The sequence below is a fragment of the Balaenoptera physalus genome (assembly GCF_965194825.1).
Source record: "Balaenoptera physalus genome assembly, chromosome: 14".
Lineage (NCBI taxonomy): Eukaryota > Metazoa > Chordata > Mammalia > Artiodactyla > Balaenopteridae > Balaenoptera > Balaenoptera physalus.
Genome location: NC_138893.1, coordinates 86,636,840 through 86,654,660, shown reverse-complemented (window position 1 = coordinate 86,654,660; position 17,821 = coordinate 86,636,840). Strand labels below are relative to the sequence as shown.

The 17,821-nt window shown below is 43.3% G+C and overlaps 1 protein-coding gene across 3 annotated transcripts in view; it reads left to right on the top strand.

Annotated features, from left to right (window-relative positions):
* MACROH2A2 (macroH2A.2 histone) overlaps nucleotides 1-17,821 on the top strand; it is a gene marked incomplete at its 3' end in the record, with an annotated part of 59,235 nt that overhangs the window by 13,369 nt on the left and 28,045 nt on the right. For all 3 annotated transcript variants that reach the window (XM_082424559.1, XM_082424558.1, XM_082424560.1), the window contains exon 2: nucleotides 11,076-11,307. In XM_082424559.1, the coding sequence (XP_082280685.1) occupies nucleotides 11,136-11,307 (172 nt within the window). In that variant the 5' untranslated portion in view covers nucleotides 11,076-11,135. The remainder of the gene's footprint in view (nucleotides 1-11,075; nucleotides 11,308-17,821) is intronic.

Sequence of the window (17,821 nt, the reverse complement as noted above, 5' to 3'; positions counted from 1 at the left end):
ATTTAAAGTTTTTTAAATTAATTTCCATCATTAAAAAGCTATAAGACCTCTTAGTTTTAGATTTAAAATAATGTATATATGAAAGTATTTTGATTTATATACTTCTGAAGGGAATGATCTCAGAGTATATGTATACATATAGCTGATTCTCTTCGTTGTACAGCAGAAACTAACACAACTATGTAAAGCAATTATACTCCAATTAAAAAAATAAATAAAATAAGCTGTTTTGAAATTCTAGATCCTTTGTCACGGTGGTTCATCAGCCCAACCAATCTTCACCTGTGACACACTGGCCTATAATTATTGCTCCAGATCTCAAGTGTTGACTGCTCTCTCTTTTTGAAAGACACTTTGCAAAAGCTTGGCGGCAGAAAAAATGGTCATTTAAATCAGGATTGCTGACGGCTGCTAACGGACCATCTTGCCAGTTGGCTACTTTGCCTTGTTCCTCTTCAGTTTGCATATAATAAAAACTTCAAGAAGTTGTTTGAGGCATAAAAATTAGTTTACTCTTTATCAGCTGTTTTTGCTTGAGTAAGAACTTATTTAAATTAAAGGAAGATAGTGGTCTAAAGAAACCAGATTATTTTGTCTTTTCATGAAGGCAATCAGTGTATTAAGTTTGCTGTTTCTCACCAAGAGCAATTCATTGAATAAGGGCAAATGCTTAGGATGTTTCCTTTCTTTCTTCTCCTCCCATCTGGGATTACAGTGTAGTTTTAAATATTGTTTATAGGAATCCCATATGCTATAATTATGCAAATACAGACACACTGAGGTCTGATTCTATTAGTGAGTCTTATACAGTCTCTTGATATGAAATTTTATATTTCTCAATTATCTCAGGACCAGTTAGTTTCCAGTGACTCACCTGGTGATGAAAGTAATCTAAATTTTTCAATGTGACATTCTTACTCAATTACAAAACACCTGAACTTTTCCTTTTACTAGTGTACTTACTAGGCTAATTCCCGAATGATGTTTGTTAAGATGTTAAATTAAAGTCACACTTTTGGTTTCCAGTTCTAAATGATGGACTCTGAGCACATGAGCTTTCCTTCTCTAGAGCCCACAGAAATAATGGTAAAAACTTACAAAGAAAATAAACACTTCACAACAAAGGGGCAGGGGCTGGTGATGGTCATCAGCAAATGGGAGAGTTCAGCAAATTTCAGCAGATTTCTTTCTATGACTGAAAGTACATAGGAACATGTGGATGGCATTGCAGGAAGAGCCACAGCTAAGAATAAAAGCAGGAGGGAGCTGCCCTGAAGGTGGGCAGGATGAAAAATGGGGAGTCATTGAAGGTCTGTCTCCAGAACAGCCAGGTGAATTGGCCTCTCTCCCTCCCCTACTCCTAGTAGAGCTTCTGCAAATCTGGCATTTATCCTCCAAACTAATGATCTGAGGTTTCTTCTCTAAAGAAATTGAACAACCACAGGGCAGGTCTAGAATTTGGAGGATGGGTATGGCTCTACCAAGGAAACCTCCCTCATTCTGGCGTTTGGGGGCTCTCAGTTCCTAACCAGGGACCCTAAGGTGATGCCTGCTAATTGGCATGCCCTGCACATGTACCCAGAGGTCCCAAACAGGAACCATGCCTACCAAACAGTATCTGAGGAAAGCTTTTCTATCCTATCTGCCTGTAATAAGCAACCTTGTCTTTCATTCTTAAATATGAATGCATGACCAAAGATCACCAGACATGTAAGGAAAGCCAACATGAAAAAGATGAAAATAAATAAATAGGACAACTGACTGGATAAAATAATTTAGAGAAAGAAGATGATGTAAACACATCCCAACTAGTTTCAGAGAGATTGGAAGACATGGTGCATTCATAAAAGAACAGGATGCTATGAAAAAAAACCAATCAGAGAACAAGAAGAATGTTCAGAAATTAACAATATGATTACCAAAATAAAAATTAAAGACTGAGAAACGGAAGGAAAAGATTAAGGGACTTGTGACTTCCCTGGCGGTCCAGTGGTTGAGACTTCGCCTTCCAGTGCAGGGAGTGCGGGTTCGATCCCTGGTCAGGGAGCTAAGATCCCACATGCCTTGCGCCAAAAAACCAAAACATTAAAAAAAAAAAAGAAAACCCAGGAGCAATATTGTAACAGATTCAATAAAGACTTTAAAAATGGTCCATATCAAAAAAAAATCCTTAAAAAAAAGGGTTAAGAGACTTGGGGGAGCAATCTAGGAGATCCAAGACCTGGTTTACAGGCATCCCACTAAGAGACAAGTAAAGGGAGAAGTGGGAGAAATTAAGAGATGGGAGGAAATAATCAAATACATGACAGGAAAAAAATTCCAGGAGTTATGAATAGTCTTCAAATTGAACAGGCTTATCATCAAGTGCTGACACCTAGATACATCCTTGTGAAATTTTAGAACATACAGAGAAAATTTTAAAGCTTGGGAGATGGGGGCTACCCAACTTCTCTGTAACACCGGATGCCAAAAATGATGGATCAATGGCTTCAAAACGTTGAAGCAAAATGATTTTGATGCTAGCAATTTTGATGCTAGAAACTCCACCAAATAATAATCCAAAGATCATTCAATAAAGACAATTCCATTTGTGTAAGAAAACAAAATTTACTTCTCAGTGCTGTCTCTGAAGAGATACATGAGGCAGATAAACGGAAAACAAGGGAGAAAGCCAAGAAAGAAGAAGCCAAGGCATCAGGGATGAGCTGGGAAGGATGACCACTGGGTAAAAGAACCACTCCACACTGGAGCCCAGCTCAGAGGGCTTCAGGAACAGTCTCTGGGAAAGAAGTGCCCCCTGCAAAGAGCAGTGTGACTGAGAAGCTGGGTGACTTTTAGAATATGGTAAAGGCACATTTCTCTTTCGTCAACAAGAACAGAGAAAAAGTACAGTCAACCCTCATTATTCACAGATTCCATATTTGCGAACTTGCCTACTCACTGAAATTTATTTGTAACCCCAAATCAATACTCGTGGCGCTTTTGTGGTCTTTCAAAGACAGGCACAGAGCAGAAAACACTGACTCATCCACTGCACACCTTACCCGCTGAGGTCAAACAAGGCCACACTCTACCTTCCTGTTTCATCTCCCACCCTGCATACGAGGGTCTTTTTCATGGTCTATTTAGTGTCACGTTTTTCACATTTTTGTGCTTTCTGTTAGTGATTTCACTGTATAAAATGGCCCCCAAGTGTAGTCTTGAAGTGCTGTCTAGTGTTCCTAAGCGCAAGGAGGCTGAGCTGTGCCTTATGTAGAAAATATGTGTGTTAGATAAGCTGTATTCAAGCAAGAGTTATTGTGCTGCTGGCCGTGAGTTCAATGTAAATGAATCAACAATTCATATTAAATAAGGTGTCGTTAAAAGAAACATACATCAAACAAGGTTTTGTACTGATCCATTGATGAAAAAGTTGTGATCAGAGGCTGACAGCAACCTAACCCTGTTTCCCCAGGAACAATTGTTCACTACTCACTAATTTAGTGTCCTGCCTACTTTATAGAACAGAACCACTGCACATAACAAGGATCAATTGTAATTACATGCATACCTCATTTTACTGCACTTCACAGATATTGCTTTTTTTTACAAATTGAAGATTTGTGGCACCCCTGCCTTGAGCAAGTCTACCGGCGCCATTTTCCCAACAGCATTTGCTCACTTTATGTCTCTGTGTTACATTTTGGTAATTCTCACAATATTTCAGACTTTTTCATTATTATATTTGTTATAGTGATCTGTGATCAGTTGGTCTTTGATGTTACTATTTTAGTTGTTTTGGCATTTTTTTTAGCAATAAAGTATTTTTTAATTAAGGTATGTACATTGTTTTTTTAGACACACTGCTATTGCATGCTTAATAGACCACAGTATAGTGAAAACATAACTTTTCTATGTGCCGGGAAACCAAAAAATTGATGTGACTCACTTTATTGGGGTGTTCTAGAGCTGCACCCACAGTAACTCCGAGGTACGCTCGTAGTAACTTGGGCGCGTGGGGGAGGCTTTACGAGAAAGACATGATCCAAATGTGAAGCCAAGTAAAATGTGGAATGACGTTGAACAACATGTTTTCAGAACCAAGAGACTCCACTTCTTGATACTAAGACACAAGGGTCCTAGTGTTGGACCACAGAAATGTGAAGCTAACATCCCACTTGATTCTGAAGGGAACAAGAGTTACAGAGTCTTCATCATATAAATGCTGTTCATTGGCGTTTAACTTTCAAAATTATACCTACGGACAAAACGCAGGAGATTTCGTTATCTGATTACAGAGCAAAATAGAAATGTGATAAATCGGGATAGTGGAAAGTATAGAAGACAGAGGTGGAAGTACGGAGGTAAAGTCGGGAGGAGAGGACCAGGGAAAGATTGGGGCCCATACATCCTCATTTTACATGACAATGGCTTAGGAGACAGTCCCTAAAGTTGGTGGAATCGGAAATGGAGATTGAAGTGTATTATTTAAAGTTTTCGGGAATTCCCTGGCGGTCCAGTGGTTAGGACTCCGTGCTTTCACTGCCGGGGCCTGGGTTCAATCCCTGGTCAGGGAACTAAGATCCCTCAAGCCGTGTGGCACGGCCAAAAATGTATAGATAAATAAATGAATAAAAATACAGTTTTCAAGGCAATCAATGGAGGAAATAAAATAATAAAGTTCTTTACCTTTTTCTTTGTTTTACTATGTGCAAGTATTAGATTTAAAGATAAATTCAAAATTTTAAATAACTTCTTTAGCTTTCTTGTTTTCCTTGCTTTAGGGTGGCCCTGAGCAAGTCATAATTATGTTTCAGCTTGTACAGATTCACAGAGAACTTAGGGTCTCAGCCATTTTTTCACAGAGCCCTTAAGCCAGAAGAAATGCCTTCCATTCCATTTATTAAGTGGTTTGGTCTCAACAACCTAATAAGTATTTCTGTCCTGACAATTTAGTAGCTCTTTGAAAAAATAATAACACATGAATTAGAAGAACAAAGAACATTTGCATCCTGTTCTTAAATAACCATGATGAATTACAAAGAGGGTGTGTACACCTGTTGGACATTACACGACTTCTCACACCTTGGAATCAGATTGGACACTGCCACTCTCATTTTCTGTTCCACACTGATTTTCACCCAGCACTTGCTTTTAATCACAACAGACAAAAATTCAGCTTTGCAAAAGATATGGCATCACCAAAAAGAAAATAGCACACACACACAAAAAGAATAGTACAATCTACCCTGAATCTCTGGTGGAACCACAATGAACTAGTAGTTGTGGAGGCCAACAGAGGTTGACTATCACTGTATTTCACTTGAAAGCTTAAACATTAGCTGTTGTGGGACTTCCCTGGTGGTTAAGTGGTTAAGAATCCGCCTGCCAATTCAGGGGACACAGGTTTGAGCCCTGGTCCGGGAAAATCCCACATGCCACGGAGCAACTAAGCCCGTGCGCCACAACTATTGAGCCTGCGCTCTAGAGCCCATGTGCCACAACTACTGAAGCCCGTGTGTCACAACTCCTGAGCATGCCTAGAGCCCGTGCTCTGCAACAAGAGAAGCCACCGAATGAGAAACCCGCGCACCGCAACGAAGAGTAGCCCCCGCTCGCCGCAACTAGAGAAAGCCTGCGCACAGCAACGAAGACCCAATGCAGCCAAAAATAAATAAATAAATAAATTTATTAAAAAAACAAACAAACAAAAAAAACATTAGCTGTTGTGTCCCGGGGTCCCTTGGCACACAGTTTGGAAACCATGGCTGTAGCATCTGTTTAAAACTTTATTATGAGCTGTCATGCAAGTTCATTGGAAAATATTTGAGGACAGAGGCCATGTATATTCCACAACATCTAATGTCATTTCTTGTTCAATAATAAATGCTCCATAAATACTGTCTTTCATTGAATCTCTGATGTCACAGATTGCAAGATGCATACGGATTTCTAGAGATAGTAAAATGTTTTTTTAAATAGGCACATCATAAAATCAATGAAATACAATAGTTATTTAAATAGGCTAGTGTGAGTTTATTGTCCATGTCTGAGTCAGTGCCGTAATTTAATAATTACCCTTGGGGCTTCCCTGGTGGCGCAGTGGTTGAGAATCTGCCTGCTAATGCAGGGGACACGGGTTCGAGCCCTGGTCTGGGAAGATCCCACATGCCGCGGAGCAACTAGGCCCGTGAGCCACAACTACTGAGCCTGCGCGTCTGGAGCCTGTGCTCCGCAACAAGAGAGGCCGCGACAGTGAGAGGCCCGCGCACCGCGATGAAGAGTGGCCCCCGCTTGCCACAACTAGAGAAAGCCCTCGCACAGAAACGAAGACCCAACACAGCCAAAACTAAATAAATAAATAAATTTAAAAAAAAATTACCCTTGTGATACCTGTAAAATCTAACTCATTGGTGTTCTTATGGGCTTAAAACCCAAACATAAAAACAAATCCTAAAACAACAGTCCCATACTTCCCCAGCACACACAAAACCAGTGGTGTTCTCCCAACTGCCATGCTCCTGGAGGTGAAAGGAGTAAGCAGGCAATGCTGCATTCTCCTTGCTTCTTGCCTGAGTTTTATTCTCCTGCCCCGCCCCCCAACTTAACATGCTTCAAACTCTTCTGTTCACTTCGAGAGTGATTATGAGACTTTATACTGTGGTCATACCTTGGTCGTTCAGATGTGGAAGGACAGGTACGATGCAGATCTAGGTTGTGTCTGGTCTGCTTCCCAGTTCCTCTCACATCCTCCACGTAGTGTGTGTAACCACTGGAAGAGCTGCATCCAGCCATATTCGTTCTTCGTACCTATAAACAAACGTCATGTACTATAGTCCTTAAGCTCTGCCTAATTAGAACAAAACTTGTTTTCGAGCAGAAGGTAAATAAATGTAAACATTTAAGTATTAGTCTGATGGAAACAGATTTCACATTGCAATAGTTCTCTTTCGATGAGTGGCCCTCCACGGAGATTCAAATTCACAGGAAGTAGATAAAAACACATTCAAATTTTTAAACTCCTGGCTTCCCAAGACTGCATAGAGTCAGGGGAGGCCTAGAAAAGAAGGAAGTTAGAGGTTATCACTTCTCACCCCTGCAGGCAGAGTCCAGCGCAGGCTGGGGGGCTGGGGGATTTAGAAAGTAGGGTCTTCTCTCTAGTGGGCCGAGGAGGCTCAACACTTCCTTCCATCTGTGGGTTCCGGCAGGTATGACCTGGCAGCCCCCGTGAGCCTCCTCTCTACTTCCTCTAAGGATTCCTGAAGGTGGTCTGTCTCTTACAATGTGCAGGGGCCTCCCAGCCCTCGGGGCCAGGAATTAGGCACCTGGCTGCTTAAACTCAGCATGATGTCTGAAAATGTTACCAGAGGGGGACCCCTTCCAGGGCCCTAAAATGGGCTCTTGTCTAACCCTCAGAAATGAATTGTCCGAGGAGACACACCTACTGACAGAACAAAAGGCTTTACTGGAAAGGGGCGCCTGGGCAGAGAGCAGCAGAGTAAGGGGACCCAGGAGAACTGCTCTGCCACGTGGCTCGCAGTCTCAGGGTTTATGATGGTGGTGGAGTTAGTTTTCTGGGTTGTCTCTGGCCAGTCATCTTGCTTGTGCCCCTACTTGATCTGACTCAGGGTCCTCCCTGGTGGCACTTGCATCTCCCAGCGAAGACGGATTCCAGCGTGAGGGTTCCTGGGAGGTTGGCAGGACATACCGCGCTCCTAATCAGGACCTTCTGTTATGAGACAGCTTATGCAAGCGGTTATTATCGTGCCTGGCCAGGATGAGTGGTTTTGGTCACTGGTTCCCTATCAAAAAGATGGGTCCCCAGACACAAAGAACTCTCTAGTCCTATTGAAGCACATGCAACAGTCAACCTCACACTTAGACTTCAAATGGCGCTGCATCCCCAGCTCTAAGGCCCTAACCTAGAGGAAAGTCTGGAAGCCAAGGAAGGAAAGTCTCGTTGCAAAGTGCTGTGTTTGGGGTGATCCCTACATTTTATAATAGTCAGCTCGTATGTTTCTATTTGCTCTAACCCTGACTTGCCTTTCCTTTCCTATTTTATCTTCATGAATGTGTTAGGCATCAATCCCCTACAGTCCCCTGTTTTTCTTCTACTGCCAGTCCTTATTTCCAAGTTTTAGGGCAATTTGTGACTCCACTTGACTGATACTGGGAAAGTCCCTGGGTGGCTTTATCCTGCACACCTAGTCATTCCCTGTCTGTTTTCATCTGCGAAAAATGTATTGGGGGGGGGATGAAGGGGTCCTGCTTTGTGGTGTTTGTGCTCCGTGCATTTTTCTCTCTGTAGGAGAGATTATGACCATCCAGCACATCGTACGGTATCCGCAGAGCATGTCCATCCTGTGATGGGCTTTTCAGGTGGTTTCCTCGGCAACCAGACCTACTAATCCTCCCCCTCCCCCCACTCATCAGTAACTAATAATCGGTTTAGTGGAGTCACCAATACTAACACATCGTTATGCACCTGCACAGGCTCTTAACTCTTCAGAACTCATTTCTTAAAGAGACTGAGCTTCTTTTCCAGAACCATTTGAAAGTGCAGTTCCAAAGACTGGAATGTTTAAGACCAGAGGGACCTTCAGGATCAATCAGTCACCTCCCTGTTTTACAGATGAGGCCCACTCGAATGACACACAGAGCTCCCATAGCTAGTCATGTAGAAGTGGGACCACACCCAGGGATTCCTGCCTGGTCCCAGGCTCTTTCCACTACACCAGGGGCCACCCCCATTCTGAACGCCACCAGTGGGTAGCCAGCATGTGCCATGTAACTGTCCCTGAGAACAGGGACTGTTTAACATTGCTTTCATGTTCCCTGTCCCCTGGGACAGCACTGACTACCAGCAGGTACTCTGTACACTCATCGATGCCTGACCTAAGTTGCTTCAACATGAATTGATGGTTATAATCCTAATATGCAGCTACCTGCCTCGTCACAGAGAGGATAGCTGTAAGTGGATTTATGAGAGTTTGCAGCAGAAGCAGAGAAATGTGGAAGTTCTAAAAAAGGTGATACTGTTTTATCCCTGTGCCTTACTGGGAAAGAGATAATGCTCTCGGGCTATTTGCTCATCTTTGCTTGTACTTAACTTTGATGAATACCTACATCTCTTGGTGGCAAAACGACACATAAAATAGGAGTGTAGTAAGTACATATGAGCATACAAAAAGAATGTATGTGAAGTATATAGTAAAATGCCTCAAACTCACGTCATTTACCTCAGATAAGAGGGTGCTGAGAATGGGATTTGTTGCTAAATTCCATAGTTCTTATATAAAACTCCTCAGTCATACAGAGTTATCGGATACTTTAGAAAATTGAACTCTATGTTCAATCTTCCATCCAGATTAAAAAATCCCAGGTTTGTATCTTTCATATTAGCCATGCATTTATTTAGCACTTTCTTCCATCATATTCTTACCCAGTTTCTTAGGCCTTTTCCTTGCCATCTTGGCTGTTAGTAAGTAAACTAACCGAGCCAAAATTTGAGACGGCTGCCTCAACAGATAGAACCAATTTCAATTTATTTTTGGCCTTCTCATTTTCCATCCCCAAAGAAAATGGCCACTGAGAATGATGTTGCCCTTGGGCCAGAGAGCTTTGATTCATTAACATTTTTTCCTAGAAAATTTTTGTTTCCTTTTCTTTGGTTCTGCTTGTTTGTAATTTGCTTTTATTTATTCTGGCTTATGTTCCTTTTTTGGTTACGGTACTCCCTCCACCAACAGGTTTAGCTCTATTACAATTCTCTGAATTGGCTTTAGCCTTACAAAGGCTTTTTCAGAAGTATATAATTATTTTATCTTCGCACAAAAGATAGCTTCCTAAAATAACACAGAATCATATATGTGTCTCTTGGTGCACTGTACTGAAGTCACCTCTTCGTGCTGGTTCTGAAGTTTCTCCCCAAAATCAACCTGGATTCCCCATTCTAAGGAGCAAAAGCTTGGGTTGCATTATGGCTTTTAATTTGCTGTGTTACTCTACATTAGCATAGTCAATAAAACTGCCTCTTCTGGCATGTTTCTGTTTTTAAGAATGCTACAGGGGGAAGGGATAAATTGGAAGATTGGGATTGACATATATGCACTACTATATATAGAATAGATAACTAATAAGGACCTACTGTATAGCACAGGGAACTCTACTCAATACTCTGTAATGGCCTATATGGGAAAAAAATCAAAAAACGAGTGGATATATGTATATGTATAACTGATTCACTTTGCTGTACACCTGAAACTAACACAACATTGTAAATCAACTATACTCCAATAAAAATTAAAAAAAAAAAGAATAGTATGTTATTAGGGAATTTAGAAAAGTGCTTCCATCTGAGAAGTGTACATCAGCTCTGAGTTGTGGGTCAAAGCTAACCATTATGATAGCCATGGCCATATTAACTTTGTACTATTTATTAAAAGAGGCAGAAGCAAATCAGGGCAAAGAGGAACCATATTAGTTTTCTTGTTGCTGCTGTAACAAGTTATCCCCCAAATTTAGTGGCTGAAAACAATACAAATTTATTCTCTTACAGTTCTGGAGGTCAGAAGTCCAAAATCATTTTCAATGGGCTAAAGTGAAGGTGTCAGCAGGGCTGGTTCCTTCCGGAGGCTAAGAGGGGAGAATCCATTTCCTGCTGTCATCCTGTCACTACTCTCATCTCCTCCCTCCATCTTATAAGGACCCTTGCAGTTACATTAGGCCCACCCAGATAATCCAGGATAATCTTCCCCACCAGAGCATCCTTAGCTTAATCACATCTCCAAAGTCTCTTCTGCCATGTAAGTAGCATATTCACAGGTTCTGGGGATGTTGAAGTGGACCTCTTTGGAGGTTGACCGCAGGACCATGGCCTCTCCTACGGAGGCTGGGCTGGATGGGTGGGGTGGGGAGTTGTTCATGGGTGGGCCTGCCGACCCCCAGCTCCCCATCTGCAGCAGCCTGCGGTGTCAGCCAGGTCTGGACTGCCTCCCCGGGGCCATCAGGCATGTCACACGAGCTCTGTGGCCGCACCACGGTTCCCAAGCTGTAGGCCAGTCGCCCTTCCTTACCTTGCCACCTTTCCTTTCCAGCATTGAGTTAGTGCCGGGAGGCCACCGTGTCAAGCAAGCTGAGAGCAAAACTAAGGCAAGATGTCGGGCCGGAGCGGGAAGAAGAAAATGTCCAAGCTGTCGCGTTCGGCCAGGGCCGGGGTCATCTTCCCGGTGGGGAGGCTGATGCGGTACCTGAAGAAGGGGACGTTCAAGTACCGGATCAGCGTGGGTGCTCCCGTCTACATGGCCGCGGTCATCGAATACCTGGCAGGTAACGTGAACACGCAGGGCAGGTAACCCGCTCCCACATCTCACCTTCCCCTCGGCCCCTGCACACAGGCTGGGCAGGGAAGCCTTGATTCGCCCGTGGCTGTCTCAAGGTCGCTGTGCGCGGTAATGGGGTTTCAGTTTGCCTGCTTGGCTAAAACCAACTCCTGCAGGCTTTAGGGAAGAGCACATAAGGGCAGAGGATCAACATGGAAGGAAGAGACTCCACAAGAAAGTGTCTTTTCTAGACCAGCCCCAAGAAAGGTGTGTCTTGCTGGAGACGAATGTAATACGTAAATTGGTAGGTTCCCACAAAAGACAAACTATGGGGAAGATAGGGGCTTGCTATTCATTTTGTAACAGGGGCCTTCGCTTTTACTTCACGGTCCTCACTAAACCTCAGTTCTCCTGCTGTACTGAACCTAGGACTCAACGTCCATAAATAATGTTGAGCCCAGCTTTGAAAGCGTCTTCAGTCGGTTCCATGAAGCCGACAACGTTTTAATTGTTCTCTCCTTTACAGAGGTGGTTCTCTGTCTACAAATACATAGGAAATAGTTTCCCATGTTGGTTGTTAAAATTATTTTCTTTTACTGAAAGATGACATTTTTGTTGTGTGTGTTCTTTATCTATTTGAGGAACCTTACATTTAGCTTTTTTGTTGTTGTTCTGGAGGTTGGAGAGGTTGACTGGAGCGCTCTGAAAGTCAAACCAATCAAGTGTGATAGGGCAGTGCTTTTCAAAGTGGGGATCACTCCAGGGATCTTGTTGACAAGGTCAAGGGTAGGGTAGGACCTGAGACTCTGCATTTCTAACGCACTGCTGTGACGTGATGCTCATGCTGCTGGGCCAGAGGCCACTCAGAGGAGCAAGGTTTTAGCCAGTCTTTCAGCAGCAGGTCTGAAGGCCTGGGGGATGCTTTTCTAAAATGCACGTTCCTGGCTGCATTTTAAACCCAGGAATCTGATGGGAAAAAAATCTCCTGGCTTGGAGGGAGAGGAGGGACTTTGAAAACGGTGACTGAAGCTTTAAAACAACCTTTAGGTCTATATCACCCACTGATACTGGATAGACCCTGAGTAACCCAGAGATTCCACAGCCTCCAAGCGGGGAGACCAGATACCCTGACGTCCTTCAACCCTAAGCTGTGCACTTTCTGCTTCACTACACTGCCCCGTTCTAATGTGTGTATAATCAAAATAATTAGTAGTTCCTGTGCCTGCACTTGGCAAAAGTCTAAACTGTGCATAATACAATAGAACAAAATTTGGCCTTTTCAAATTTTGTCGACTGGTGACTCTGTTCTTTGGTTCAGAAGTGTTTGATGAAAAAGCTTATGTTTTCCTTTTCATTCATTCAACAAATATTTGTCGAGCATCTACCTGTCAGTACACACAGTAAGTCCTTAGACTCTTCCCTGCTAATAGCATTGGGCCATTTATATGATTTTTCATCTATCTTCAGTTAGAGCCACCAGACCTCATAGCAATGCATACTATAGCCTGAATGTCACACTCTGGACTTCGAGCCAGCACGTCCGTTAAAGATCGATAGTGTCTCTCAAAGTAGAATGTCACCCATTTTCTCATAGTCTTTCATTCACTCAACAAACATTTATTGAACACCTACTATGTGCCAGGTGTTGTTCTAGGTGCCGAGGATACAGCAGAGACCAAGACAGACAGGAGTTCCTGCCTTCAAGCAGAATGCATTCTGAAGGGAGAAACAGCAAACAAATGAGTGAAGTGTATGTGGTCCAGCGGATGGTGTTAAGTGCTCGGGGATGAATAAAGCAGGAAAGGAGTTAGGCTTGGGCTACTTCCAGGAAGTGGGGAGCTGAGGGGAGGCCCCACTGAGGGGCTGGCATCTCAAGGAGGCCAGGGAGTGGGCATGTGGATGTCTGGACAGAGGGAAGCAGGTGCTGGGGGTGTCCAAGGAGCAGCAATGGGGACAGAGGGCTGGGGCTGAGGGAGGGAACTTGGACTGTAAATGAGGCCTGAGGGAGCGTGGCTGGTGGGGGCAGAAAAGCTTGTCACGGGAGCTCTGGAGGGTTTTGAGCAGATGTGCAAGACCCTGCCTGTGGGGAGGGGGGTACAAGGCGGAGGCAGGGAAAGCAGCAGGAAGGCAGTTGCAGAGATCCAGGTGAGAGACGTGAGGTTGGGGAGTAGGCAGTGAGGCTTCCGAGGAGTGGTCAGAGTACTGAGATATCTTGAAGGCTAAGTCAACAGGATCTGCTGACGGGTTGGACATGAAGTGTGAGAGAAGAGACGAGGAGCACCTGGAAGGGTGCTGCTGCCAATAACGCTCCTTGCCCAGGGCCAGTCGCAGCCTCCAGCACCGTCCTGAGTCAAATGGAGAAGACGAAGCGGGTCTTCAGAGGCCCAGAACTGTCTTCCCGGTGTCCTTTCCTTCCCTTCCTTTTGTGCTTTTTCCTCCCCTCCAAACTCAGGCTGGAGTTGACAGCAGGGGCTTAGATGTCAGCTTAAATCTGATTTATCAATTTACCAGCTCTGTTACCTTGGGCTAATTTCCTTAACCTCTCTGAGCTTTGGGTGTTTCCAGAGCTAATCTCATTTAACTCCATTAATGAGCCAATGTATGCAAAATGTCTGGTGCATAGGATGCACTCAATAAATGGTAATTCTCCTCTCTCTTCTATTAAGAGCTGATGAAATCATTCAGGGCAAAGTGTAATGAGTAACTCTGTTAAGGTGGTATATTTGGGGGCTGTATTGCATTTTAATGAGACAAGGAGTTTAAGCCAAAGGAATGAATCGTTATCGCAGGCCATTGCTGAGTAAGTAAAAAGGGGATTTTTGTTAGTTGTTTTGTTTTGTTTTGGAAGGGGGCATGAATTGATTTTGTTTAGGGAAGAGAGTTCAAAGTGTGAAAGCCTCCTGTCACCCTTGAAATGACCTTGAACATTCACAACAACAATATTGACTGAGTTTCTCCTTTGCATCAGGCCTTAAAGATACAACGGAAAACAGACAGATGTAGTCCTGCCTTCCCTGGGTTTACATTCTAGCAGAGTTGACTAGCATTAAACACAACACAATAAGATGACATTCACGTGGATAGGGAAGCCAGAGGAGCTTTGAGAAGCAGGGGGAGGTTGCCTAATATAAAGCAAGGGCTGTTAAGACCTAACCAGGGGTGTAAAGCAATTATACTCCAATAAAGATGTTAAAAAAATAAAATAAAATAAAAATAAAAAAGACCTAACCAGGGGGACTTCCCTGGTGGTCCAGTGGCTAAGAATCTGCCTTCCAGTGCAGGGGACTCAGGTTCGATCCCTGGTCAGGGAACTAAGATCTCACATGCCATGGGGCAACTAAGCCCGTGGGCCACAACTAGAGAGCCTGCATGCCGCAACTACAGAACCCATGCACCCTGAAGCCCACGCACCAAAATGAAGAGCCCGCGCGCCGTATCGAAACATACCAGGTGCCACAACTAAGACCCGACACGGCCAAAAATAAATATTTTTAAAAATTGGAAACCGAAGTTTAAAAACGAAAGACCTAACCAGGGCTTCCCTGGTGGCGCAGTGGTTAAGAATCCGCCTGCCAATGCAGGGGACACGGGTTCGAGCCCTGGTCCGGGAAGATCCCACATGCTGCAGAGCAACTAAGCCCATGTGCCACAACTACTGAGCCTGCACTCTAGAGCCCGCGAGCCACAACTACTGAGCCCACGCACCGCATCTACTGAAGCCTGTGCTCTAGAGACCGTGCTCCACAACAAGAGAAGCCACCGCAGTGAGAAGCCCACACACCACAATGAAGAGTGCCCCCGCTCGCTGCAACTAGAGAAAGCCCACGTGCAGCAACAAAGACCCAACACAGCCAAAAATAGTAAATAAAAATAAAATAAATTTAAAAAAACAAAAAGAAAAAAAGACCTAACCAGGTTCTAATCCTGCTTTTTAACAAATTGATTGATTTAAAATCCTGATACCTGGGTCTTACCCCAGAGATTCTGGGGTACTTCTGGGCATCAGGATTTTTTTAAGCTTCCCCAAAAGATTCTGATGGGCAGCCAGGGTGGGGAATTGGTAGGAGTTGGCTAGATTCAGATGAGTTGATTATCAGTTTGGGGAGAAACAAGGGTGAAGATCTAAAGTTTAGAGGAGGTATGTGGCCCCTTCCAGAAACTGGAGGCATTTCTGTGTACCTGGAGCAGAGCTGGGAAATGGGAAGGGTAAGAGATGAGATGGGGGAGCAGGGTGACAGGTCCTTGAGGGCCACATGAGAAAGTGCACATTTTGCACACACACGCCAGGGGAGGCATCGAAGGGAGGAGGTGGCATTCTGGGGGCCTCACGTGGGCCTTAGGTGGAGAACAGTTGGTGGGAAGCAAGATCAGAGTCCAGGAAACCAGTGGGGGCTGTTTTAAAGTCACTTTTGAGAATTGACAGGGGCCAGGACTAGGGGTTCTCAGTGGAGACGATGAGAAGAAATGGGCACATGTGGGAGCTGCCTGGAGGGGAGAATCAGCTCTGCTCAATAATGGGTGGGATAAGGGGGGAGGCCAATTTACTTCTCCTCTCAGATTCATGTCTATGGTCTCTGAAGTTCCCCTCTCCCACTCACTGCCTCCGAGAGGGGACCTGGGTCCACAGGAATAGCCAAGTAAGAAAAAGCTGGGTGCCAAGACATAGAAACAACCTAAATATCCATTGACAGATGAATGGATAAAGAAGATGTGGTACATATATACAATGGAATGTTACTCAGCCATAAAAAAGAAGAAGATAATGCCATTTGCAGCAACATGGATGCAACTAGAGATTATCATACTAAGTGAAGTAAGTCAGACAGAGAAAGACAAATATCATATGATATTGCTAATATGTGGAATCTAAAATATGACACAAGTGAACCTATCTATGAAACAGAAACACAATCAGGGACATATAGAATAGACTGGTGGTTGCCAAGGGGGATGGGGGTGGGAGAGGGATGGAGTGGGAGGTTGGGATTAGCAGATGCAAACTGGTATATATAGAATGCATAAACAACAAGGTCCTACTGTACAGCACAGGGAACTATATTCAATATCCTGTGAAAAGCCATAATGGAAAAGAATATGAAAAGAATGTATATATGTATATATATATACATATATATATACACACACACATATATAACTGAGTCACTTTGCTGTACAGCAGTAATTAACACAACATTGTAAATCAACTGTACTTCAATATAAAATTTCTAAAAAAAAAGAAAAAGTTTTAAAAATAGCATGTAAAAGTGCAAAGTCATATTTCACAAATGTTTGAAATTCATGAACCATTCTTACTTTCTATTAAGTAAAACTATACCAAGAAATTATCCATATTTTAAAGCCCATTTTAATTTTTCCTAGAGTAGATCCCCAAATTTAATAAAATCTATTAAAAATTTAAAGATTTTATAAATAAAAAAATAAAATCTACACCAAATGCAGAAAGAAAGGAAGGAAGGGAGTGAGGGAGGGAGGGAAGAAGGAAGGAAGGAAGGAAGAAAGAAAAGGCTGGGTGCTATTTAGCCAAAAAGAAAGTTGCACGAATTTTCTGGAACTTGGGGAGAAATAGCAGTCAGCCTTGCCTGATTTCTCTGGACTGGCTGCCTGACCAACCCCAGGTTCACACATCATCATGATGTTATAGCCATATGGCATTTCTGGTCCCAACCTGTTGGGGGACATTGCACACTCCAGCAACGAATGCATGCTGGACTGCTCATCTAGAAGGTCCCTTCCACCTGAGACATCCACCAGCCTCCCAGAATGGACATCACATTCATACTTCAGTTTATCAATCTGTAAATGCTGGCCCAGTTTACATCTCCAATGTAAGTGAGGAAAAAATGGACTGAAAAAGCAAGCCCCAGATTCTGGAAAAGAATTTTGTATTCATCAGCAATAGATATAATATAAATGTGAGATATTGAGAATGAGTAATTTATAATCGCTTTATGGTGAGAAAATGTTCTGTAATATATTTTTAATTGATAGGACAAATAGGCCTTAAAACAGGGTTGAATTTCAGGGCACTTCATGAAATCATTATGTAACAAAGAAACCTATCATTTTACACATCATTTCCAAACAATTGGGTCTATCCGTTTAACATCAAGCATTTTTTTAATATAATAATTTTTCAGTTTTTACATTTGTGTTTTGAAAAGATCACTTTGGCAGCCAGGACCACATGTGTGGTTGTGCAGGTTGTACACTGCACAAGCACACACATTGAAGGGAGTATCATTCACATCATAGACCTCGAAGAACTGTGACTAATTATGAGCATTTCCAGCAGATGGCAGTAAAGGTTCTTGTTCTAACAAAATTAGGGAAGTCAAGTGTCTTGAGGAAGGGGCATCTTTTTCTAATTTGCACAAAGGTGCCCTGGGCCAGTGGTGCCCTTGTTGGCATGGATCTGGAGGAAGACAAAACTGGGGGCAGGAAAACCACTACGATTATCTGGGCTGGAAAAGAAGACAGCCTTAGCTCGGGTAACGGCGATA